General features: G+C 36.0%; 1 protein-coding gene across 1 annotated transcript in view; it reads right to left on the bottom strand.

Annotated features, from left to right (window-relative positions):
* Window positions 1-25,205, bottom strand: part of LOC103799898 (sodium channel protein type 2 subunit alpha-like) — a gene marked incomplete at its 3' end in the record, with an annotated part of 66,724 nt that overhangs the window by 26,162 nt on the left and 15,357 nt on the right. The window contains exons 2-15 of the mRNA XM_009072251.1: window positions 24,719-25,035; window positions 21,035-21,153; window positions 20,062-20,151; window positions 18,339-18,467; window positions 17,739-17,830; window positions 16,433-16,705; window positions 16,073-16,136; window positions 15,047-15,188; window positions 14,670-14,702; window positions 11,557-11,856; window positions 6,106-6,453; window positions 4,179-4,311; window positions 3,225-3,463; window positions 978-1,151 (exon numbers count right to left, since the gene is read on the bottom strand). Coding sequence (XP_009070499.1) covers window positions 978-1,151; window positions 3,225-3,463; window positions 4,179-4,311; window positions 6,106-6,453; window positions 11,557-11,856; window positions 14,670-14,702; window positions 15,047-15,188; window positions 16,073-16,136; window positions 16,433-16,705; window positions 17,739-17,830; window positions 18,339-18,467; window positions 20,062-20,151; window positions 21,035-21,153; window positions 24,719-24,985 — 2,403 coding nt within the window. The remainder of the gene's footprint in view (window positions 1-977; window positions 1,152-3,224; window positions 3,464-4,178; window positions 4,312-6,105; window positions 6,454-11,556; window positions 11,857-14,669; window positions 14,703-15,046; window positions 15,189-16,072; window positions 16,137-16,432; window positions 16,706-17,738; window positions 17,831-18,338; window positions 18,468-20,061; window positions 20,152-21,034; window positions 21,154-24,718; window positions 25,036-25,205) is intronic.

The following is a 25,205-nucleotide window of genomic DNA, read 5'->3' as shown; positions in this document are numbered from 1 at the left end:
TTAGAAGCTTGTGCTCTTTTCATCACTTTCACTACACCCTTTTTGCTGGCTTGGTCCCATATTTCCCTCAGCACCGCATTAAGTCTTCTGTGCTTAGTTAGAGGACAATTTGATTTCATTTATGCAACAATTTGATGCTGATATTGTGATGCCCATTCAAATCACAAACATTAACTTAAAAATAATATTCAGTAACCAAAGTACATTATATGAACAAAATATCATTTCAAGTAGTGCTAATAAATGAATTCGCTACTTCCTAGTCTATATATTACGAGAAAACCTAGGTTTTCAAGTAATGTGCTAACTATTGGTAGTAAGGACTTTAAAGTCATGAATATCATGCCTCCAGTAAAAATATCTGAATTAGTTTGTGTGCAATACTAATTGCTATAAAAAAACCATTTCTAGTAGAAGCTCTGTAATATTTCAATTTAAATCTTTTCTTAAAGTCAGCTTGTTAAGACTCGTTGTCATAATAGGTAATGGACTTACTAAAAGTTTATTGTCAGTGCCTGTTAAAATAAATGTGAAAAGATCTTCACAAGTAACACAAAGTAATGCTCACAATATAATGACTAAAAATGTTATCGTTCTTTATGCTGGTGACAATATATATGTTTTTACAGATACTCAGCTTTGATGAATCTTAACGAAATCAGTGTAGTGAAGATTTACAAAATTCTTAAAAGGTAGTAGTTAAGTCTTATGCTGGCAAAGGATATCCATAGGACAGAAGATCAATAGGATAATCTGATACCAAAAATTATCAAAGGATATCAATTGACAATCACCTTAAACTTGTATTTATCAAACATAGTTTGAAAATTAGGCACATATGAAAAATATCATGAGCCACTGAAGTATATAATATTTCTTTACAAAATATGATAATTATTATGAGCACCAGCACTTTTTAAAAAATTTATATTGAGCACAACAATTGCATGCAAATATTTAATTATCAAGATATTTACCAATCTGAATGACCGAAGAACAGATAATCCTTCAACATTTGCGAGACCAAGTTCCATTAAACTAAGGCTAACGATAATACCATCAAAAATATTCCAGCCTTCCTGGAAATAATAATAAGGGTCCATGGCAATTATCTTTAGTACCATTTCTGCTGTGAATATCCCTGTGAATACCTAAAACAAAATGTAATTTAGTTGTTATGAGACATTTATATACCTGAGTAATTTTTTTAATCCAGCTTGAGTTCTCCTAGCTGTCACTATAAAAACCAGCTGAATGCTATCTCCAAATGGCATCTAAGTATTTCTAAACACTGAAAACAAATTACTAAATCAGGACATATATAGGAGGACAGAGGTTTGATAAACCTATCAAAAGCTATTGACCAGTCAGCAGCTCAACTCCAGTTTATATTTGACTGGTATGTGCTGGACTATCCGTCCAGCAGATGAAGTGGTCTGATTTGGTGTTTTCAGTCCTGTTTTAAGTGGTTTGTCCCAGTAAGATAAAAGACTTGACAGCAATGTGTTTCTTGCTCACAGTCTAAACAGAAGTGTCAGAAGATACTCTCTAATGTCAGGGTCTCGATGGACAGACTCTTTAAGGTGCGTCATGTAGGTCAGAGTTGAGGAATATGGGTGGAATAGACAGGAAGTTGGAGTTTGTTGTACTGGGCGTTTTGGAGCGTACAGAGGTTTCACACGCAGATACTATGCTTTTTCCTTTTGGGAAAAAGAACTAATGCATTTTAGAACTATTTCTTCTTTCTCATTAAAAAAGCTACCTAAAAGGCAGTCATAGTGGTCATATTTAATTTAAACTCAAACAGGCTGTGATGTCACAAGCAAAGAGTAAATGAACTTATTTTGAATGTAAATCACAAAAGTAAGGTTTAATTAAGATTAACACAGTGAGGAACAGAGAATTTAATTGAAACCAGCAGAAATAGTATTCACTGCATTTATATAGTCCTAATTAAGGATACTGAATTGTTACAAAGGTAGTTAAAAATATGTCTGTGGCTAGCTTACAGTAAAAAAACCCAAAACACAAGATGGGAAAAGGCATAAAACCTAGTGAATATAAATCATCAGAAAGAAATAATTCTAACACCATGAGAGACCAAGATTTTAAAATACAATATTCTGCAATCTGTGATGAGTATAAGAATATGCCAGCAATTAGCTCTTTGTCCAGGAGAAAGGAAACTGTAATGCACACAAGAGCACATAGGTAGTAAGTTCGATTTTAGTTCTGTTTTTAAAAAATGTCATAGAAGGATGTGCTACTAGCGCATAGGAGAAAAATGTTTAGACTTTAAAACATACTCTGACTGAGAAGTCTATTAGTGTGCGATGTAAATATTAGCTGACTTTTCAAAAACTAATCTTTTTGAGTTATTAGACCTGAACACTTGGTTGGTTTTGATTTTCAGGCCTGCATGCTGTGTAAGTCAATCCAGACCTCTCCTGTGTAAACTACTGGCAGTTATGTGAGCTGGCGAAAAATTAAAAATGTATGAACCTGCTTCTGAATCAAACACTTGCAAGGTTCAGTCCTCTGCTTCCTGAGCATAAGAGGGAAATGGAAAGAAACAGACAAGAACTTATAAGTGTTATGTCACATTTAGGTATCTGCTCAGAAAAGGAATTACATGTAACCCTAAATCTCTGAATCAAGGTAAAATCGGGAAAGGCATCACTAATAAACTCAAAGATAAAAGATGATTTTTGTTAGAGAATAAATAATAATCTTCTCAATTATTAAGTTTTTTCAGTTACCTAAAATGGGAGGGAATTTCTGCTAGCAAGAAAAATGCTTTTTTTTTGAAAAGTACTTTCACTCTAGTGTAACTGGAAAAAATTCTAAGAGAAATTCTAACATCTGAATATTAGATCAGTTTTGTACAGAAGAAAAATATTTTCTGTGACAGGATATCAGTACCATGGTAAAAATTACATAATCTACCTTAATATTTTAAAGAAAAATCCCAAGGTAGACGTCAAGAAATCTGACATTCCAGTAAAAACTGCATTTCCACACATATTCAGTTATTTCATTATAGTAGTTACAAAACAGATTCATGAATGGTAAAGGCTCTCACTTCACCTATGAAAATCATCTATATTGTTTCTAGATTGATTATAAAAAACATATTGAATAAATTTAAAACAAATGCAATGTATTTATACAATTCTTCTTTCAGAAAAGAATGTACACCAAGTAGTGCATGACAAACCACTCACCAGGTTCCCCACAGAAAGGACACTGCTAAACTGTTCTGTCATTGGGTAATGTTCCATGGCCATGAACAAGGTGTTTAAAACAATGCAAATAGTTATAGCAAGATCAACAAATGGATCCATCACAACTAAATTGACGACATGCTTTACTTTTAACCATGGACTCCAGCAATCCCAGATCAAGAAAGTATTGGCAAATCTGTACCAGCATGGTGGGCACTTTTGTCTGGATTCTTCAAGCTCTGGAAAAAAAGCCAGAAAAAATTAATATTCCAATTATATCCTCTGGAAATTCTTGTTTAAAATATGTTAAAAAGATTATATTATTCACATAAACAGACCTCAACTAACATGGGATTTCCCTCACCTCTATGTAGCCACCTTAATGTAATAAATCTAATTGATTTAAGCTCCTCTATGACCAGTGGACAGTGAAGTCTGTTCTCTAAAACATGAATCATCTCAGACATCTGTCTAAAGAGAGAAATGTTCATCTTTCCCATGACAGTAGGGGGAATCTAAACATTTAATTTAGGTTGCTTTACTTGCTTACAGTCTTAATTTTGGATATTAAAAGTTAACTTGACTCAATCACCAGTGAGCTGATGTATAGCAATTCCTGTGTATCTTAATTGATTTTTCCTGCTGGTGTCTTACGGGAAGAAAATCACCATATTCTCTGTTTGAGGCTCTGGAAATCTCCTAGCTATGATTATTTTATCTCTGTTAGTCCACTCAATAGAGTAATATTTTGAAACGTGTCATGAAAAATAAATGGCTAAGCATTTAGAATGTGCAAATAATCTTAGAACTTCTCAAAAGCCTTTTGTATCTGATGTTCAGAGATTTCAAATGTCCAGTTTTACATTTACAAAGGAAATTATGTAAATAATTTCTCTGTACATGTAGTTAGCAGAAATTCACTGAAGGACCTGTCAGATAAAATGCATCAAATACCTTCCATTGTGTTTGTAAGTATGCTGGCTATGCTCATTGCTCTCTGTCTTGCAGCAGACTCTTCCAGCATTTCCATAGAAATTTGGTAAGAACTCAGTCTTCTTTTTCTTATTTCTGTTTCTGTAGTGGTGCCCTGTAAATGAAATACTGAGGAATTAGACCATCCTTTTCAACAGCCAATTAACAATATTTACTTCATAATCATCTTTGTGCAATATGCTATGCTTTTCTTATGCACTGAAGGTTTCTATCCCTCTAGGGATTTTTTCTTCTTTATTGAGGAACTCAGTGGGAATTCTGTACAGTGCTACAAATAATCAGCTGGAGGACCCAATACCAAAACAATGTAGGACCAAAGGTGGATTTAATTTAAATGATTAACTAAAGAAAATTTTTGCTAGGTATCTTTTTTCCAGCAATTATTATTATTCTTTCAACAAAAAATGCTCAAAGTTGAAATCTATCACATTAATTTCCAGAGCTAGTCATGTTAAATAAGCAAAGTGCAAGTACAGAGAGAAGTGAAATACTGTTTAAGAAAGTAACTTTGATACAAGAAACATGAGTATAATTTTAGGAATTAATTATCTTGCTAATACTATTTACTGTATTCGTAACCTGATAAGTGTGGTTAGAAAACTTTATATGAGAAAAAAAAGTGCATCTTATTTAATACTTTTTCTACCAATTCCCACGCACCACAATGCTCATACAGAGTTTGTGATATATTCTTGCAATGAATGTGCAAGTCCCTTTTGGTTTGTATGGCTTCTAATTATCTTTTCAAAACAATAATATTCAACTTTTATTTAAATGTGCCTAACATGTCACTAGTCTGTATCATGTAGGTGTTCTTACAATTCCTTTAGTTTTAGTTCCAGAGTGTGACCTAGGGATCTAAGCATAGGAGTGGGATTAAAAAGTTCCTAAATATTGGTTCCTTCTCTACCCCTGATTCTGTGATTCATGGAAACCACTCACTCTTTTTCTCATTTTTCTGTCCCCATCTAGAAAAAGAACAAAAAAACTTGCAGAACTTATAAGGAATTTCACAGTTCTCTTATTGTGAAGATGAAAAGGCATTTTTGAGCATTCACTAGGACTACTTCTTTAGAGAAGACTCTTGAGTTAAATGGCTGATTTCCAGTGAATGTATTTCTGAAACAGAACTATGTATGCATAAACTCTGAGGTAATCTGATGGAATTTCTGGTTTGAAGGTCTATTATATCAAGTTAGGAGAAAAAAAAAAAGAAATGTGTAATAATAGTACTGAAAACTCAATATTTATAATGCAAATGTTTTGCAGCTTAGATAACAAGCTATTATAGACAGCAAAATACCATACTGAATCCATAGTAATATCCTATGTATGAAAAGGCTTAACTTTTTGAAAGTTTGAAAGAACAACTTAGCTTACAGAAGTCAGAAACTGACACTGAAATGTAATATAATTGCAAAGGTACATAGGAATGGTACTTATTTTTCTCATTAAATGTATGAGAAAAATTCCTCAAGATAAGTTCAGTAAGGGGTATTTCTATTAATATTATTAGAGTAGTAACCACATTCTGCTTAATTTTATAGGTATTTCCTTATACATATTTCCAAGCTATAGCCTCAGTTATATATATATATCTAATATCTACCTTTGTTGAGGTGAAACTATATACAAGTTGTCAAATTCAACTTATAATTTTTTTCTTTCTAAGTGCAATCTCTGCTGAAAGCAAGGAGAATATAATACTTTACTGAGGCTTAGACACAGGAGGTTGAGGACTTTTTTCCCTTTATGTCCTGTTATTTAGAAATTATTGCAATTTTTTTCTCATGGCTCTAAAAAATTACATGGAATGCAGAGATGAGGAATAACAAACAGTTCTGTCCCTGAACCAAACTGTAATAATTACTGGTTTACTTATAATTACCTCTGGTATAAGCTGACCAGTAGGTGAAGTTAGAGTTGAAGGTCCTCCAACCAAGGAAACTACTCCATTGCAATCCACAGTGCTGTGCATCTTCCCATTCACTGGAAGGGCTGGTATCATTCTAGATGACACACTCGCCTGACTAATATTACTGTTGCGACGTTCTCCATGTCGATTTGGAACAAAGAGAGAATCTCTTCTGCTCTCATTGTCTTCAAGAGTGCTGTGCTCATCATCAGCAAAGTCATTTTCAGATCCTATATCCTTTGCATGACCTCTGAAACTGAAAATGCTTGTTTTGCTGTTGCGCCTTGGTGAGAACAGAGACCCACGGATGCTTAACAAAGACTGTAAAAGATTTAAAACAAACCAAAAAAACATTAGCAGTCAAGCTGTAAGTTCCTGGCTTTTCAAGTAATAGTTACAGTTTTGGAGAAAGGATAGTCACTATTTTCTTCCACAGTATAAGTGTGTACATTAGGGGAATGTGCTTGTCAGGGGACCTGAAGTAGAGGGGGAAAATTCTTTTCAGGTAATGTAGCAGGAGACTGAGGAGACGTTGCGTAGAAGACGTAAGTAAGGTTAAACAGTTTTGAGTGAAGAAGATGGGTTGAATTGGTATGGACAATGCTGGAGAGAGTTTTCAACATCACTATCAAGGTTTTGCAGGTATTTGTCTTTTATTCCTTCTATTAGAGGACAAAGCTAAAAACTTTTTACTTTTTTTCCCTTCTTCATACCCTGGATTCCTAGGGATAACAACTAATAATGCTCCCTGATCATTGTTCTCTATTTTATTTGCTAGAGGCTGAAGCGAGCTAACGTTCAAGTATAAAATTCTGTCTCAATTGCTGAAAGAACTTTACTGACATCTTCACAGTAGGCTCAATAGTGTGGGAACTAGAAGACAGAGGTGACAGTTTTAGGAAGCTCTGGAGGTACAGTAGTAGCACTCTTGGGCACAGCCCTCTAGAGGCTATAGCAGGCTGCACACCTACATCTTGGCCATCAGGCAGCCAAATGCAAGGATTCACCAGGGACAGAGCTACCTAAAGATACTGTCTGGCAAGTGAGAAAAATAAATCAGTGGTTGTTGGTAATTCCTCTTAATTACAGTAGAAGCTGGTTAATGGAGTGTTCTTCTCCCTTGCTACATATTTTATTAACAGCATTCATGAATAAATAAAATGAGTACTAATTATGGAGACAAGAAATCTTGCATTCAGCTTTCTTCAATTCTGCATTTGTACAAATCTTCACATCTTGGTACATCAAAAACTTGGTTTGTGATGATTCTCAATTTTTCTCTATTTTTGCAGGTGGAACGTGCTCATATGTAATAGCAGTGGGTTTTATCCCAGGATAATTACAATGAAAGTGACAGCTGCCCTATAGTATATCAACCTATGTTGTTAATACTGTGAACACTGAATATACACATACATCAATACATATGTATCTCTGTATATGCATAATCAGGTATATACATTCACACACATAATGTGTGTGCTGGACTGGTATGACTGCCTGTTATAAGGGCTGGCAGGTGTTTACCATTATGAGATGTAGTTTTTTTCTGTTCTTACAGCTATACCAAATTTTAATAGTTTGGGCTGAAATTTTCTATGTTGGCTGTCAGCCTCAGGCTGAGTTACTTGAAGAATATCAACCAAATGGTTTTGCTAATCCATTTATGTAAACTTGGCTGGAGACAAAGTATTGTTTTGCTTATACTTACAGATACTTTTATCCGAAATAAAAAGCAAAAAAAGCAAAAAAGCTCTAGGTGCTATATGGTCTGACACTAATCACTGCACCCTTTGTACATTTCTTTGTAAATATATCAGGCAACCTACAGTCCTTCAAGAAAACCACATGCTTACTAGGGTTTCGCCTGACTACCAGTGCAACTCTTGTTCTTTTAGAGAATGTTCCCATGGCTGCTATGTTTTATTTGCAGGCCAATCTCTCCAGTATGTGTTACCACGTTCTAAGCATAGCTAATTGGATGAGCTCCCTCAGGGATTTGGGAGGAGTAATTCCTGCTCTACAAGTCCCTGCTGCATTGAAACAAAAGTTACAAGCCAAAATGGCTGCAATTTTAACACATGTAGAGACAGAAATATATGTCTACCTGCTCTTGGAAAGTAAGGTCTGAAAGGAAAGCTTGACTTTTCTGGCAGGCTGCATCATTCATCTGCACATGGAATATATTTATCCACACTATGGCCATCTTGGCCATAGTGACAAGGAAATTAAAAAGTTTTCAATAGTGGGTGATGTAAGAAGGGCCAGTATCAGAACTTCCACCTTGGGCTTCCAGTGGGCAGACTTTGACCTGTTTAGGACACTGATTGATGGAGTCTCTTGGGAGTCAGTCCTGAAAGGTAAAGGAGTTCAGGAAGGCTGGGAGTGTTTTAAAAAAGAATTGTTAAACGTTCAGGAGCAGACTGTCCCTATGTGTAGAAGTCAAGTCGTCGAGGAAAAAGACCAACCTGGTTAAACAGAACTTAAGCTGGAGAATGGGGAAAAAAATAGAGAATCTATCATCTCTGAAAGGAGGGTCAGGCAAATTGGGAAGACTGTATGGATGCTGAAAGGTCATGCAGTGAGAAGATTAGGAAGGCCAAAGCCCAGTTGGAACTTGATTTGGCTGTTACAGACAACAAAGAAAGTTTTCATAAATACACTGGGAGCAAAAGGAGGGTCAATGAGGGCGTCCATCAGTTGATAAATGCAGGTGGTGGTGTAGTGACAGGGAATGAGGATAAGGCAGAGGTATTCAATGCCTTCTTTGCTTCTGCCTTTAATGTCAAGACCAGTTGTCCTCAGGATACCCAGCTCCTCCTCCAGCTGGAGGCTTGTCACTAGTAGTGTTCCCCACAGCTCAATATTGGGGCTGGTCCTATTTAACATCTTTATTGACAATCTGGATATGAGGATTGAGTGCACCCTCAGTAAATTTGCAAATGACACCAAGTTGGGTGGGACTGTCAATGTGCCTGAGGGTAGGAAAGCTCTATAGAGAGAGACCTGGACTGACTTGATCAATGGGCTGAGGATAACTGCACCAGGTTCAATAAAGTGAAGTGCTGGGTCCTACGCTTGGGATACAACAACCCCATACAGCACTACAGGCTGGGGGAGGAGTGGCTTGAGAGTTGTTCGTCAGAAAGGGACTTGGCAGTGCTGATGGACAACGGCTCACTACGAGCAAAGAGTGTGCACAGGTGGCCAAGAAGGCAAATGGCATCTTGGCCTCTGTCAAGAACAGCATGACCAGCAGGACTAGGAAAGTGATCATGCCCCTGTACTTGACATTGGTGAGGCCACACCTGGAGTACTGTGTTCGGTTTTGGGCCCTTCACTGTAAAAAGGACATTGAGGCACTGGAGCGAGACCCACGAAGGGCAATGAGGCTCATAAAAGGCCTAGAAAACACATTGTATGAGGGATGGCTGAGGGAATTGGGTTTGTTTAGCCTTGAGAAGAGGCAGCTCAGGGGTGACCTTAGCACTCTCTACATCTACCTTAAAGGGGGTTGCAGAGAGGTGGGGGGTGGTCTTTTCTGCCATGCCTGCCATGAGAGGACTAGAGGGAACAGTCATAAGCTGAGACAGGGGAGATTCAATTTAGGTATTAAGGGAAAAATAATCCCTGTTAGGGTGGTCAGGCATCAGAATAAGTTTCCTAGGGAGGTGGTAGAGTTACCATCCCAGGAATGGTTTAAGAGGAATTTGGATCTGGCACCGGTTGAGCATTTAGGGGTTACAGCAGTGTGGCAGGTTAATGGTTGGACTTGTTCTTAGAGGTCTACTCTAACCTTGATTCTATGATTCTATGAATATTGTATCAAAGGACAAAACCTCTTACTGGGGCCAACTGAGCAGATTATGCCCCCTTACCCTTCTGCCTCATTGCTTCATGCTCTGGACCCTGTCTTGCCAGTGAGATACTGCATGGCTAACAAGGTAAATGAGCTCTTCCTTTACCAATTCTACTGCCTGCACTTCTTTCACTCTTGTGGCACCTTGGGTTTAGTTATATGCTGGCAACCTTTGCCCAAAGCATTCTTACAACTGCAAAAACTATTACCAAGAGAGTCTTTAACTAATAAATCATCCTCAACATGATTGGTAAATTTCATCTATTGACTCAGGCCGGACACAATAATTTTGAAGAGATGCATTTTGAGTGATTTTTCTACAAATGCCATAAATATGTGTAGCCTTGAAATAACCAAAGGTATCAAAGAATCACAGAATCATTTAGGTTGGGAAGACCCCCAAGATCATCAAGTCCACCCTTTGACTGATCACCACCTTGTTAACTAGACTACAGAACCAAGTGCTATGTCCAGCTGTTTCTTGAACACCTCCAGAGATGGTGTCTTGACCACCTCCCTGAGCTATCTATTCCAATATTTAACAACCTTTTCTGTGAAGAGATTCCCTCTGAACCTCCCCTGGCACAGCTTGAAGCTGTGTCCTCTCATCCTGTCGCTAGTTGCCTGGGAGAAGAGGCCAACCCCCACCTGGTTACAACCTCCTTTCAGGTAGTTGTAGAGAGCAATAAGGTCTCCCTTGAGCATCCTTTTCTGTAAGATAAACACCCCCAGCTCCCTCAGCCTATCCCTCATATGACTCACTCTCTAGATCCTTCACTAGCTTTGTTGCTCTCCAACACCTCAATGTCTTTCTTGAAGTGAGGGGTCCAGAACTGGACACAGTACTTGAGGTGCCTCACCAGAGCTGAGTACAGAGGGAGCATCCTTAAGTGACAGAAGAGATCCTTCTATCTGAGGGAGCAGAGCTTTGAGGTCTGGACTAAATGATTTCCAGAAGTCCTTCATAAGCTACTTTTTTCTCTACGACTGCAGTGATTCTCCATATTGTATAATGAATTTCTAATGAAAAAGAACAGTATTACTAAATTCTTATAAATACAAGCCCAAATGATCTCTATGTAGTTTGTCTTTATTGCAGACTACTAGAGCTACTTTTCTCATTATCTATCAGTTAAAGAAGCTACTTAAGGAAAATAACAGAAACTAATGGTAATGTGGGATTTTGATGTTGCAGTCTGCTAAAAAAACCCACATATTTGTATAGTTTTGAAATGGATTCAGAACAGAGAATCTGTGGTTGATTAATGCAAATACATGAATACTAGTCAGAGAGTCTATGATTCTTTCTCCAGTCTGCTAGATGCATCTTCGCAAATACATTTTCAGAAATGTTTTAATTAAGCTGTTTATTATTATTGATACGAGGGGGGGTTTTATTCCTTTGCTAACAGAATGGGTCAAACCATCTCAAACATGGTGAACAGTATTAACTGTTCTTTTCCTTCACTCACCATTTTCATAACTTCCAAAATGTAAAGCTGCTGTAATGTCAGTGAAAATCAAATTAAAATAGACGCACATGACAGTAAGAAAGAGTGCTGTACCTGGTGAGGAGACGTGAGCCTTTTTTCATATGTCAGTTGACTTCCTTCTGTGGAGAAGCGGAAACTTTTTCTTCTGATACTGTCTTCTGACTCAGACTTAGGGAACTTATCAATATCTCCTTTGTCCTCTGCTTCAGACATTTCTTTCTGTCTTCTTTTCTTCCTTCTGTTCCTTCTTTCTTTAGCACTCTTTGAGCTCAACTTTGATGCTTCTGAAGAACTTTCCAGGAGTTCTCCTAATCCCCCTACACCACTGAAATCTCTTGATGCAACTGATGCCGCCGCTACTGCTGCTGTTGTCTGTCAGGTTACAAAGCAAGGTATTCTTAATAGGCCAAAAATATTGATAATTTTATAGGTTTTTATCAACTGGCATTATTATCCCTGTGATAATAACGTTCTTTGTACATTCTTAAGTATGCAAATATACCCAAACAAATTGAACTGAAGATAAACTATTGAGTTGTAAAGTTCCTCATTGTTTAGCAGCATGAACTATTAGAAGCACCAACTTCAGCAGAACAGTAGCACCACTATTCCTTACAGAATTGCTGCACAAGACACCGGTCTAAAATAGAGGCAGTCAGAAAAGTATAAACATGGTGCTTCTTCATGTATTTCAGACCTACTATTCCATTTTCTCTCAAGAAAAGCCCCATGTCATGCTCTATTTCAGCTGATCCCTTCTGAGTTCTTACAGAGAAAATTAATCTCTAACATTCACCATGAGAGTTAATGCATCATAATTCACCTATCAGCCTTCAAGTAGTTGAATCCAGCCCTTCCTCACTGTCTTCACAGCAAAGACACTCCCCATTACTTTCCTTCTGTCTTCACTGGCAACAGGCACCCCCTCTAGACAGGTCTTCAAGCCCCACCTCCCTCTTCATGTTTCCCCTCCGACATTTCCCACGGTATCAGCACTCTAGGTCTTTGTTACGCATATGCAAAGATACATTTATTGCCTGTTGGTGCTGAAGCCAGAAGAGACCAAAAATGTAGATTTCTTCTCTGATGGAAAAGCATGAGATGACTTACTGAAGCAAAGAGTCATCCCAAAACTCAGGACCAGTGTCTTCAACTGCAGTGGTCAGCCTACCTGATTTGGTTTGTTACAGATTAGTTAACAAATAAAGGAAGAATTGAGAGTATGTCCACTACTGTTCCTAGAAAGAACTGTGGGAGACTGCTATTAAATTCTGCAATGGAAAATATCTTTGGGAAGCTGATAGGCTACTGTGAGCTTACAAAAAACGGTGGTGTGATAAATGGCAAGAGACTAAGGTTATATAACAAAGACGACTAGTAATTATCCAGCAAAACATATTACATTCAATGCCAAGTACTTCAGGAATGATGACACATCTCTCTACAGCACAAAAGGATAGTTTCAAAGCTCACAGTATGAATTATTGTCTTTCTCTGCCACAATATACAGCCCATGCTATACAAGTTGACTTGATGCAGACTTTTTCTGCTAAATAGAATATTAAAAGGATTCTGAAGTGTTTATAAATTTAAAAAGCGAAACTCATAATTTTGTTGTGCCAGTACAGAATATCACCCTTCAAAGACTCAAAGAAACAAAGGCAGCAGATGCTGAGTCATCCTATTTACTTCATAATACTAACAGCAAAGGTGAAGTGGAGCAATCCAAAGACCACTGTGCTGACTTAAGTTTGTGGATTAATAAGTTCAGTGCCAAGGGAGTGAAGAGATCGGTTCCACACTCATTTCTGCCTCAGCAACTAATTCAACAGCTCAGTGATCTATCTTGTACTGCCTACTTTCTGCTAGTATTTTCACAAAAAAAAGAGAGATCTGACTGTAATAATGTTTTACTTATAATGAATTTAGCATTCACTCATTTTAAAAAACAAGACTTTCCAGGGCCTTTATCCATCCCCCTTTGTAGTCTGTTTCATATTCTATTCTTTCTAATTCTGGAGCAACTTCATCTGTCCACACTTTCAAAGGCACAAACATCTAGACAAGCTTCCTACGCATGAAAATATCATATTTAAGAAAAACCCAATAACATACTCTGCTGACATTTAACCTTTTTTAATTTGAATTTTACAGGATTCTGCTTTTTCTTTAGTGATTTGGAAGTGATAAGGTTTAATGACTAAAATAGAGATATGCTAATTAGATTTCACAGGTCATACATAAAGATTTCTTTTCAAGAAAAAGATGGAGAGTGTCTCTTCCTATTAGCACTCATTCTAACTTAGTGAAATTAGCTCTAAACAACTACCAAAAATATAGTTTTATAGAAGATTCTAATTTTATAAACACTGTCCCACTGAAAATTACTAAATGTCATTTGAAAAGCAATGGAAAATCAATCCAGAAATTAGACAGATGGCTGACTCACAGAGCTGAACTCCTGCTTATATTTTACTTTCAGATATGAAAGCCTCTCACAAAAGTATCCACTAAAATGTCTTCTTCTCATAAAACTTTAAATAATTTTATTCTTTTTTTCAAAGAAAACAAAGATTACTTTGAAAGAATTCGGAAGTAATACCTTTGTTATGAACATTGATCATCTGGTTATGAATATTGCTCATATGTCCTAAGGATATATAAACTTCTGATTGACTTCAGTGCCAGTTAGGGATATGCTTAAGTACCTTACTGGATAGAAACCTAAAAGAACACCGATTACAATCCTTCTCTCTATTTTTTGAATATTTAGAAATAACTATTAAGTTCAGCAAGCCTGGCCATTCTTACTCAGATGTAAACCAGTCACTAGACTTTTTCTCATGCTGTTCATAAGATCTGTAATATAAAACATCATGAATAACTACTTCGTCAGGTTTATAGAAAAATGTTATCACAAATATTTTACTTTCACAGTCTTTTGCTGAATTAAGTAGCATTTTTTTCATACCACTGGCTTGCTTTATTGCTATTTGGTTAGTTCCTGGTTTTCATTGGCTATTTCTGCTTTTATAACTTGCATGGTAAACAAGTTGTTTTTCTTTCTGTAATTCACTGCACAATTTATATATGTTCTAATTCCTACAAGATTTCTATTGCTGCCTTAAGAACAAGGCTGTTCAGAAAGTACAATTTCCATCATTACCTGGGCTTCAAAAATAAAATATCATGTATGTCTTCCCAGCAGCACGCAGTGTCTAGGGAGTAGGAAGCATATTATTCCACCACTTATCTTTGGTAGTGCAATAGCATTATGCTTTCAGCTCATGTAAAATTAAGCCTATTTATATAATCTTGGATATCACCAACAGTTTACTTTTTATGTTATAGAAGTTTCTTACCAGCTGATAGAGGTTTTCCCAGAAGTCCTGAATGTCTTCCCAGCAGCACGCAGTGTCTAGGGAGTAGGAAGCATATTATTCCACCACTTATCTTTGGTAGTGCAATAGCATTATGCTTTCAGCTCATGTAAAATTAAGCCTATTTATATAATCTTGGATATCACCAACAGTTTACTTTTTATGTTATAGAAGTTTCTTACCAGCTGATAGAGGTTTTCCCAGAAGTCCTGAGTCATTAGCCGAAACAGTGATAAAAAAGCCCAACTGAAGGTATCAAAACTTGTGTAACCATAGTTGGGGTTTCTACCAGCTTTCACACATATATATCCTTCTGGACATTGCCTATGTGAAAAACAAACAGGAAGTACTTAGTCATAACTGTTATTCCCTCCTAGAAAATATGGTATCTTTTGGAAAAATATGCATTGTTTTTCCACAGGAAATCCACGAATTATAATCAAGTTCTTTCAGAAGAAAATGTCCTAAGAAACAAACTACTAAGAGAGTAAATGAAAGATACCCTTTCTATCCTTTCACTGGTTGAAATGACCTAAATATTAAAATTCTCCTCAATCACATTTTGCAAATAGAATCTTTAGTCCAAATGAATCACTTCCCAACAGAAATAATTGCTAAAATGTTGTTAAGGTTACAGACAGATTAAACAATATAATTAGCGAAATCCAATTTAATATTAGGGATCTCTCACATAATTCTGATATATATATTTTTAGTAAGCCTCTTCACTGCTGCCAGTTAGGTATCAGAGTTCAGCCAACAATTCTAGGCTCATAACTGGGCACATGTGTATGTCAGAATTTGCCAGTATTGAAAACGTTAGGCTTGAAAAAAAAGATTTAATCTTGAACTATGAAGTCATTGCTGCTCTTTCTTAATATTTTGCATATTCTCTTTCTCAGTTTTAACTTTTGCTTTGTTCCTACTTTCTTTCTTTTTTTTTAATCAATAAATCACCAAAATAGACTTTTACAAGAGTTCAGATTTTATCATTAACAGCAACATCATTTTCTAATCAAGCAGGAAGAAAGGCTCTTAATTATTATTTTGTTTAGCTATAGAGTGAAATATTTTGACTAAAGTAAGTAATTATTGTCTAGCAGCAAAACTCCAGAAGTTCTGTAACCCTGCTAAATATGGAGTTGCAACTAGGTTTCATGTTATTGCTTTTTCCACAGAGCATAACAGAATTTTTGAAAAGGTCTTACCCTGCATCAGAGCTATTACCACAAAGTAGGGCATCTCTTTGTCCTTCCAAAACATAAAAATGACCTGTGTAGGAAACATTAGAAATATATTTGAATAAGTCAAATATGCTACAATGTAAAATTAAAATAAATTGTGTTAAACCTAAGTAGGTAACTGCTGAACACTTTGTAGTTTGTTTAGGAACTTTTCTGGTTATTGTAATTTTTTATTGTATGTATTTGTTTGCATATCAGTCGGTAACTCTGAGCAGTTCTATGTAAGACAGAAATATAAACCACTCAATGTTCTTTGTTTGATCACAGAGAGTTACATATTTTAGCCACAAATACATTAAAAATACTTATATCAAGCATTCTTACTTTTATCCTCAATGTATTCCTTCCAGTTAAATGTGCTCACTGTCATATTAACAAATGTACCATTTTCCTCCATTGTGCTGTTAAAGTAGGAAATAATGTTTATTTCAAAACTAGAATTGTCTGGAGGCCACTGCAGGCATTTATTCCTCAAGTTGCCCATGAACAGCTGCAGCCCTATTAGTGCAAATACACTCAGACAAAACACAGTCAGGATCATTACGTCCGAGAGCTTCTTCACAGACTGAATTAGGGCTCCTACAATAGTCTTTAGGCCTGCAAAGAGAAAAGATCCATAGAATTATCAAAGAGTATCTTTGTCCTTGCCATATAATTAAGATGTCATGCAGACACTTAAAGAGATTTTTTTTTCAATAGTAAAGCTTCATGAGCAGCCTCAGAGCTTGTGAAGATGAATGAAAGAAAAATACTCCTTTTTATGAATACGCAACATACATATATTCCAATAAACCAAATACATAATGTTATTCTTAGGCAGGAAATTTTATCAATCATGCTTTCCTATACTATAGATTTGATTCCATGTCTTAATTTCTCTCTGCATTTAATATTCTGTCAGTAATTCAGTTTTAAGTTAATATTAAACATGACTTCACAACAGTATGAAGGTAGTATGAGACAGAATTTCAAGTAATTTTGAGGAAAAAATCATTTGCACTTGATAAATTTTCCTGTGCATTATTTATTTCCTTTCTGGTTGCTTTTTCTGTTGTTACTTGGTTGTCATTAAGACTAATGTCAATTTTAAGTGGCAAAATAAAGGAAAAAATTCAAAATCAAGAAAGCCATAGCGCTAAAGCTTTTGTAATGTAGAGGCAAGTTGCTGTAAAAAAATGCAGAAAAACAAAGCAAAATAACCCACAGGCCTCATATTTTATGTTTCATGCAAGAATCTGTTAAACTCAAAGGCTGATTTTGCAAAATAAAAGAAGCTAATGCTGAAAAGGCAAAGAATCATAATCTAGGTTTATGATCCATGCCTTTTTGTTTCCTTTTTTTTTGGCAATATGAGCAGCGAACAGTGAGACTTATGCTCAGACGAAGTGAATTTGACTTCAATGGAACGAAAGTCAGCCTCAGTGTTTAACCTTGCTCTCACCTGGAATGACTGATATTGTTTTCAAAGCTCGGAGAACTCTGAATGTTCTCAACGCTGAGACATTGCCCAGGTCCACAAACTCTGTCACATATCTGTAATAGGGGAGTTCACACACAAACACAATGACAGCACACAAATAACAGTTGGAGATACGAGGGGCCTAACACCTTAACATCAACTACTTCTTACCTGGAATTACAGAAATAGTTTTCAAAGCTCTCAATACTCTGAAAGTTCGAAGAGCTGAAACATTGCCTAGGTTTACAAATTCTGTTACATACCTGTAGGATTAAATCACAGTTATTCAGAATTGAAGCAGAGCTTATACTAATTATGTGGGTCTTTCAAAACCTCTGTGGAAATTCTAGCAATCATACTTCAAAATTTACCTGTCTCTTCAGTACAGCTCACTTTTATAATTATTTTCATCCATTTTGATTAAATGTCATTGAAGTGAAACTCACTGATTTGTATTTGAACAGCTAATTAAACTAATTAACTTGTAATGGGACGGTGACATGAAGTCAAAGGGATGGTTTCCCTTCTGATGAGCAGAAAAATGTAGGACATGAAATTAGTGTCCCTCAGCAATAATTACACTAGTGGCTGACACTCCATGCCTGCCCCTGCCATTTTTTACTTTGATTTATGGGTACTAAATGTGTGATATGGTGTCTAAGCTTCACAGGTTGAATAAATTAAATACATATAAATAAATGCATTTTATTATAATAATATTTACCACTAATTTCATGCCCCAAAAGCTTAGAAAGTTCTTGAACCACTTACGCCATTAAAATGACACTGAAGTCAAGCCAGTTCCATGGGTCTCGCAGAAAAGTAAAACCTTCTAAGCAGAAGCCCCTTGCAAGAATTTTGATAAGTGATTCAAAGGTATAAATTCCAGTGAAAGTGTACCTGAAAATCATCAGAGCGGGAATAACGGATTTTTGCACATTTATAGACAGTGCCATGCTTTAGCAAAGATGATTTACAAGAAAAGAAAAAAAGTATTTAGAAGTGAAAGGAGGAAATAATTAACTTCACTTGCCCTAAACATTGTAGTCGCTGTTCAATTACTTTTGAAATGTGAACCTGATATATATAAATACTACTCATTTTCTAAAAGTTTGATTTAGTCTCAGTACTTGTGCTTGCAAATCATTTCAGATTCTAGTACTTATAGATACATTTCAGAGTTTGATATTTATATGAACATTCTTGGCACTCATGATTGCCTCTTTTCTTGCATTAATAAATCAGGTAAAGGTCTAAGTGTTACAAAAAATCAAGAATATTTTTATGTCAATATCAGAGAGTTTTCTGAAAATAAGTTCTGGGTAATAACTATACTTATGCCTATAATACATGTTTATTTCATAAATAATCATTAAATATAAGAAAGCACACCCAGACAGTTACTCTTGAAGATGTTGAGCATGATTACTGCTTTACCTAGTGTGGGAACAACAATTCATTTAACAACACAGAATAGTCAGTTATAACCAGCCTAATGCAGGGGCTTCCTGAGACACACGTGATTCTGTGTGGACCTCCAGAATAAAGGAACTCTACTTGCAGACCCTTCTGCTCTCCTTTCAGACTCTCGACAATTCTAACAAGCCATAGTCACTGTTGAGCATTCTGGGAATGGTTGATACTAGTGGTTTCTAAACAGTGTAAGGTTCAGTAATGCAGTGACATAAGTAAATAAAAATCAATAATGGCTATTGGGGAATAGGAGAGAATGAAAGAAAGAACAAGTAGTTAGAACTATGGTTTTCTCAGCAGTATTATTTCCAATAAAAACATGGATGGCTTTGAGCAGCCTTCCACCTAGTGGAAAGTGTCCCAGTCCATGGCAGAGGGTTAGAACTACATGATCTTTGAGGTCCTTTCCAGCCCAAACCATTCTATAATTCTACAATATTTCGAAGGAAAACATATATCTATAATTTGTCAGAGAATAAATGTGCATGTAAAACCACGAACAAGAAGAAGAAATAGATATGCTGTGGTTTCCTTACTTCTGTCAGCTCTTTGTTACTCCATAGGTAAGGCCCTAAGGAGTCTGAGTTTCTTGTGATTTGGGGATTGCGTGTGCTTGCTGTGGCAGATGCTTATGAGTTTGCATCAGTGAGCCACAGTGAATAATCCGCTGTGATAAGATCACGGATACTCAAGCAATATATGGCTGGTCTCACCAATGGCGTGCAACAATTTTACATGCAGGTTTGTAGTTCTGGAGCTCCTTTTCTGATTTACAGCTCAGAACATCCAAGGACAAAAGCTCCTGTTCGTACTCAGATATAATTTTAAAGAACAAGGTATTACTGTTAAATGATTTAAGTTATTCAAAAGGAAACCAGAAAGATATTGATGATCTCATGGAATGATTCCTCATGACTCTGGACTAGCCCATTCTGTCAGGCAACTTTTCATAAATGCTTCTTGTTTGGAGTCACAGAAAACCAAGGATGTAAAAATAAAGAAGTAAAAATGTTTGACTTACTCTACATTCTTTGTCCAGTCTGGAGGGTTACTCATGGTCATAAATACACAGTTGGTCAAAATAGTGCACATGATAAGCATGCTGAATAATGTAGGTTACAGTCAAGGCATGTAAGTCAAAGAAGTATGACCGATTTATAACACTGAAATAATTTTAAAATATTAAGTGTATAGCAATGCATACAAATAACACGAAATTTTAATTAAAGTCTGAAAATAAAGCTTTGCACATAGTTTCATCTATTTTAAATGGTATGCCATCTGGCATGTTATGGTGCACTTACTGTAAAACAATGTATTACTTTTGTAATTATAGCAGGTTTAGGTTTTAAATGAAATTTAAGCACATCCTTAAGTCTGTAAAATATGAAATAAGTACTTAAATGTAATCACTCATTGGAGAGAAGGGGATCAGTCTAAAAGATCTTTAGTCAGAGATTGGTTGTTTACACCCGAGTTTTTCTTTGGACATTGCAATATATTTGAAAATACTCTCCTTTATCCTGACCTGAATCTTTTATAGGACACCTACCCCAATGCTCAAAACACAATGCTGAAAAAGCAGCTCTTTACTCATGCTCTTTTGTCCTTGCTAAGTGAGTCTAGTTCATGAATAGTAGTACTGGTCTTGGTAAAAGTGTGACCTTAGATATGTTCAAGTGCAATGGTTTGTTACTAATTTGGCCTTAGCTGCAGGGCTTAGTATGGGATCAGGTCTCCTTTTAGATATAAAGCCTGATATTTAAACTCTGACTGCTTTAGGTGGTTCAGTAGAAAATTCCCTCAGCAGGCATGAAGATCATACTACAATTTACGTGTGATATTGATCCTTTTTTAAGTGTGAACAACATATATTTATTTAGCACAGTCCATCCCCATGGACACCATTTGTATATCCATATGAAAAGTATTATTTCAGTCATAAAACAATTTCAAATGGCAACCCTTAAAACAACATTAAGAAAAAAGGATATGAATGTACCAAAATCTTGATAGCAATTTTTCTGATGGGATTAAAAGGAGTTAAAATATACAAGGCAGATGTGGCACTGAATCGGAAAATTGCTTTTCCCTTATTCAATACTATGAAAGTCTGCAAAAAAAGAAATACAAAATTAAAATACAGTATTGACTACATACATTTCTTTACCTCCTACTAAAAGTTTCCATTCTCCATCTGCGAGATACAAGTTCCATTCCACTGTCTACCTGCGGTAGTAAAATAACTGGTTTCTATGAATCCAGTGGATTAAGCCTTTCAGAGCCAATTCTCCAATTTGCAAAATTTCCCAGCATGTGGACTGAATTCTCATGATTTTAAAGCTGGTGGGAATTATAAAAAACAATGACAATTTATCAATAACAGCAAAATGCAGCATTTTATCCCTAAAATGTTTCCGTTTTATTTCTAATTAAGTCTTTGACTAAATTGAGAGTTTCAAATTAATCAAATTCTTTCTACCTTGTAAGTAAACACAAACAAAACCTGAACAGCAAAAGGGCAGTTCTAAATGCCAGTCTGTATTTGGAACAAATACTTGACAGAATTATATACACAAATATATTTGGTGACAAGGAGAAACACCTGTCACTACACAATCAATCATAATTTTAAAATAATTTTGCTTTTGTTTTATGTTTAAAATACTACCAATATCAATTAAATGTATCTTCTAAAAATATATGTATGAAAAATAGAAAGGATTAGTAAAATTGCCAGCTGACATAGTTCTGAGCAGTCTGGGACAAACATACACCACAATTTTTGGCATCTTAAAACAACGAACCTTTCTTTTCAAAACTTGCTAGTTTTGTTTTTAACAATATACTCTTCTTTTCCCTATATGTGAACAGCAAAGTTCGGTAGTTATTATGTTCTAAAATTTGACCTGATAAACCTACGGTTTGTGTTAATTTTATTCTGTTTCTACTGGCAGTCATTGCTTAAGTGTATTTGTGTGTGAATGAGGTTTACTTGCGTCTTTGGTGCTGCTTGAAATTTCTTCAGGACACAACTGTTCTTCATTCCCTTTGGTCTTTGTCGATGGTAATGGCTCTGCTTTGTGTTAACATAATAGAGTCTTTGTTACGCTCTCAGCAGAGCTATATAGTATCACTGCTCTCCATGTTGATTTCCATTCTCAGTAAAAACTTGACTGTGATCAAAAAAATGCTGCCCTCTCCATGGCCTTTACTGCCTATCTGGTCTGTCATCTCTGGAAGGGAAAGCAAACTGCTCCACGGTGGGAAAGGAAATAGGTAAAGGAATGTTGCTGTACCTGTTCACAGAATAACATCAAGCAAACATTGAGGGTGGCAGAGAATGGATGCAGACTCATTGGCATTTCTCTCTGCCCTACAGTCCTTCACCCAGCTGGAAATACTAGAAAGATGTTGCCTGTCCCAAGGTCACTGCTACAGCAGAGCCTGAAAAAAAACTATACACAATTCCTGCATGTTTTTCTCTAGAATAAGAAGTCAGTGATAAAGAGTAGTTTCTGCTATACACCAGAGGAGGGATGAACAATTCCAGTCCATCATTTAAGATGTCTGTTTTCTGCTGAGCATAGTTAGACTGCTACAGAAATATAGATATCACCTGTGACAAAAGATTATGCAGTTTACTAATTTCTCCCATAGACTAAGAAGTCCAGCAGTAGTCTGAGCTTTTATACTTTTGTTCCAAAAAATCTACTTTTTCTGATCAACAGAGGTTAGAAACTATACTTCAGTACTTAGGTTTTTTGACACTTCACTTGTAGAAGGCTTGTTCAGATAATTTTATCCCTGAATTTATTTATGCAACTTATTCTTGATTACTTTTTTGCAGTTAGTCCAGAAAAGGGCTTAGTGTAGACAATTATAGTGTAAGTAAAAGTTTTCAGGAAACTGTTGATATAACCCAAACCATGTAAATTAACCCTTGGCAATGCTGCTTCTCTGAGCTTTCATTTCTTTACATTTCCTTAATAATGTTAATATTTGTATTACCTACAGCACCATTTATTTAACTTTGGAAACTGTTAGCTTATGTAATTACATATGGATTCTGCTTTATTTCCTGTTCCTGTTCCCATAATTTTAAAACCAGTTTTGCAAACCAAAGGCAACCACAAATTTAGCAACAAAGCTGAGAGTACTAGTTGCATGATGGGTTTTTTTCCTAACAAAGTAAGTTCCTTTAGAGTTTAAAATATTTCATGTCTTGATTTTTTTTTAGAGTTGCTCAACATCAGTTTCTTATCTCAATGGCAGCCTGGAATGCTTCAAGCCATCATCAGAGCAAATCTGACGATCTTATTCTCTGTTTCAGAAACACAGGAAAAGATAATCCCAAGCACTTGCCCATAAAACACCTTCTGTATTTTTTAACTTATGGTTGTTATCCATATCTTCATCTTCCTTCACTCTCCTTAACCACAACACTTTGCAGGTCTATCAGGAACTGAGAGAACATCTACTGCTAAAGGAGCACACAGAACTAAACAGAGTACAGAGGAGAACCTGCTCTTACTGACATCTGCACCTTTCACTAAACAGTGCAAGACATAAGGCACATTTAACTATTCCTAGGCTCGACTATTTCAGATCCTGTACGAGTTTAACACAGTCTACAACTAATCTCAGTGATGAAAATACACTTGTTTGTTCCTTGTCCTTCTCTTAAATCAAATAATAGTAGTCTGTTTCCAGATTGTATGCATCATTGCTACGAGACCAAAACCCATAGGCTGTACTGCAGATCCTGACTTTTAAAAGAAGTCAAACATTATACTTGAATGGATCTGTTTGAACTATCCTTTCTATCTCCAAGTCCCTGGCTTGTGGATCACACGAAAATGAGGAGGATTGTGTATGACTCTGCTAATCAGATAGGAAAATACAACTCTTTTAGGAGTTTATGTATTTCATGGAGCACAACTATGCTATTATTGGTCCAGTTGTGTTACAGTTTCACACATGCAACTCAGGTACATTGCTTTTATCTCATCACATCTTCACTCTGCTCTTTCTGTAAGAAAACTCTTCAAAACATGCAAAATATCTTTCTTCTATTCCTTCCACAAACCCAGGTTTTCCATGGTGTCTACCACAGGCTTCTAACTGACACCTGTGCAGTAGAGATCTATCGCAGCAATCCCAAAACCCTCAAGCAATAGTTTTCATTGACGTAGTTTCATATAAGCCAAGATTTACACAGCATCTCTGTATGCTACATATCTGGAGATAGATATATTTCATATATATGTTTATATAGGTTATACAGCAATAGCAGAAACAAAGAATATGATTACAGTCTTTTATTTCACGAACTTGGATGGATGCTAACTGGTTATATACAACTATGTCCATTGCAAAACCATGCTTGGAACATCTCTCTTGTCATATCCAGTCTTACTATTCCATTGAAATCAGGAAAATTAATTCATGTTCTCAAGTTCAGTCAGGATCAAGGAAGCTACATCTTCCTTAAAATGAGGTAACTAACAAGCAACTCAACAGAACTGACACAGTCACAAGATAGAAGAGCATAAAGCAGTTCTGTTAAGTCAGTTCTGTATATTTAGTGGATTGATAGCTCTAACCATCATATTTTGTGATTAAACTTCTAGTGTAGAAAATTGTATTCTATTTTGTGCAAAACATTATTCACTTACTTTTTTATTGATATAATATGGGTCCAGGTCTTCCAGAGGTTCAGATACCATTCCTGGAGGTATGTCACCATAAATAAATGGCAATGTCTTTCCTGCCTCCAAGTCACTGTTTGGTTTTGGACCATTTTCATCATCATCATCTGTATGTTCTTGCTTGGGCTTTTTAGCTTTTTCTTCTGCACAACGCTTTTCAATTGCTGTGAGAGAATCTCTAGTAAAATAGCGGAAGCTTTCAGGTCCAGGTGGTACCAGCAGTGCCTGTGCCATGTTTTCATCCTGCAAATTTAATTACTTCTAGCCTCTTGCATAAGAATGACCTATAAAAGAAAATTAAATAATTTAGGAAAACTAGATTGCACCAATAGAAAAAAAACCACCAATATTTGGTCAGAAACTTTTTCTAGGTGTAAACAGAAAAAGAAGCAGCATATTTCAAGGCTGAATGAAAGTTATAAAGCAACTGCTCAGAATTTATGTAGACATTTTA

This window comes from Acanthisitta chloris, unplaced genomic scaffold (assembly GCF_000695815.1).
Source record: "Acanthisitta chloris isolate BGI_N310 unplaced genomic scaffold, ASM69581v1 scaffold16173, whole genome shotgun sequence".
NCBI lineage: Eukaryota > Metazoa > Chordata > Aves > Passeriformes > Acanthisittidae > Acanthisitta > Acanthisitta chloris.
Note: the sequence above shows the minus strand (reverse complement) of the source record. Positions and strands in the feature narration are given on the sequence as shown.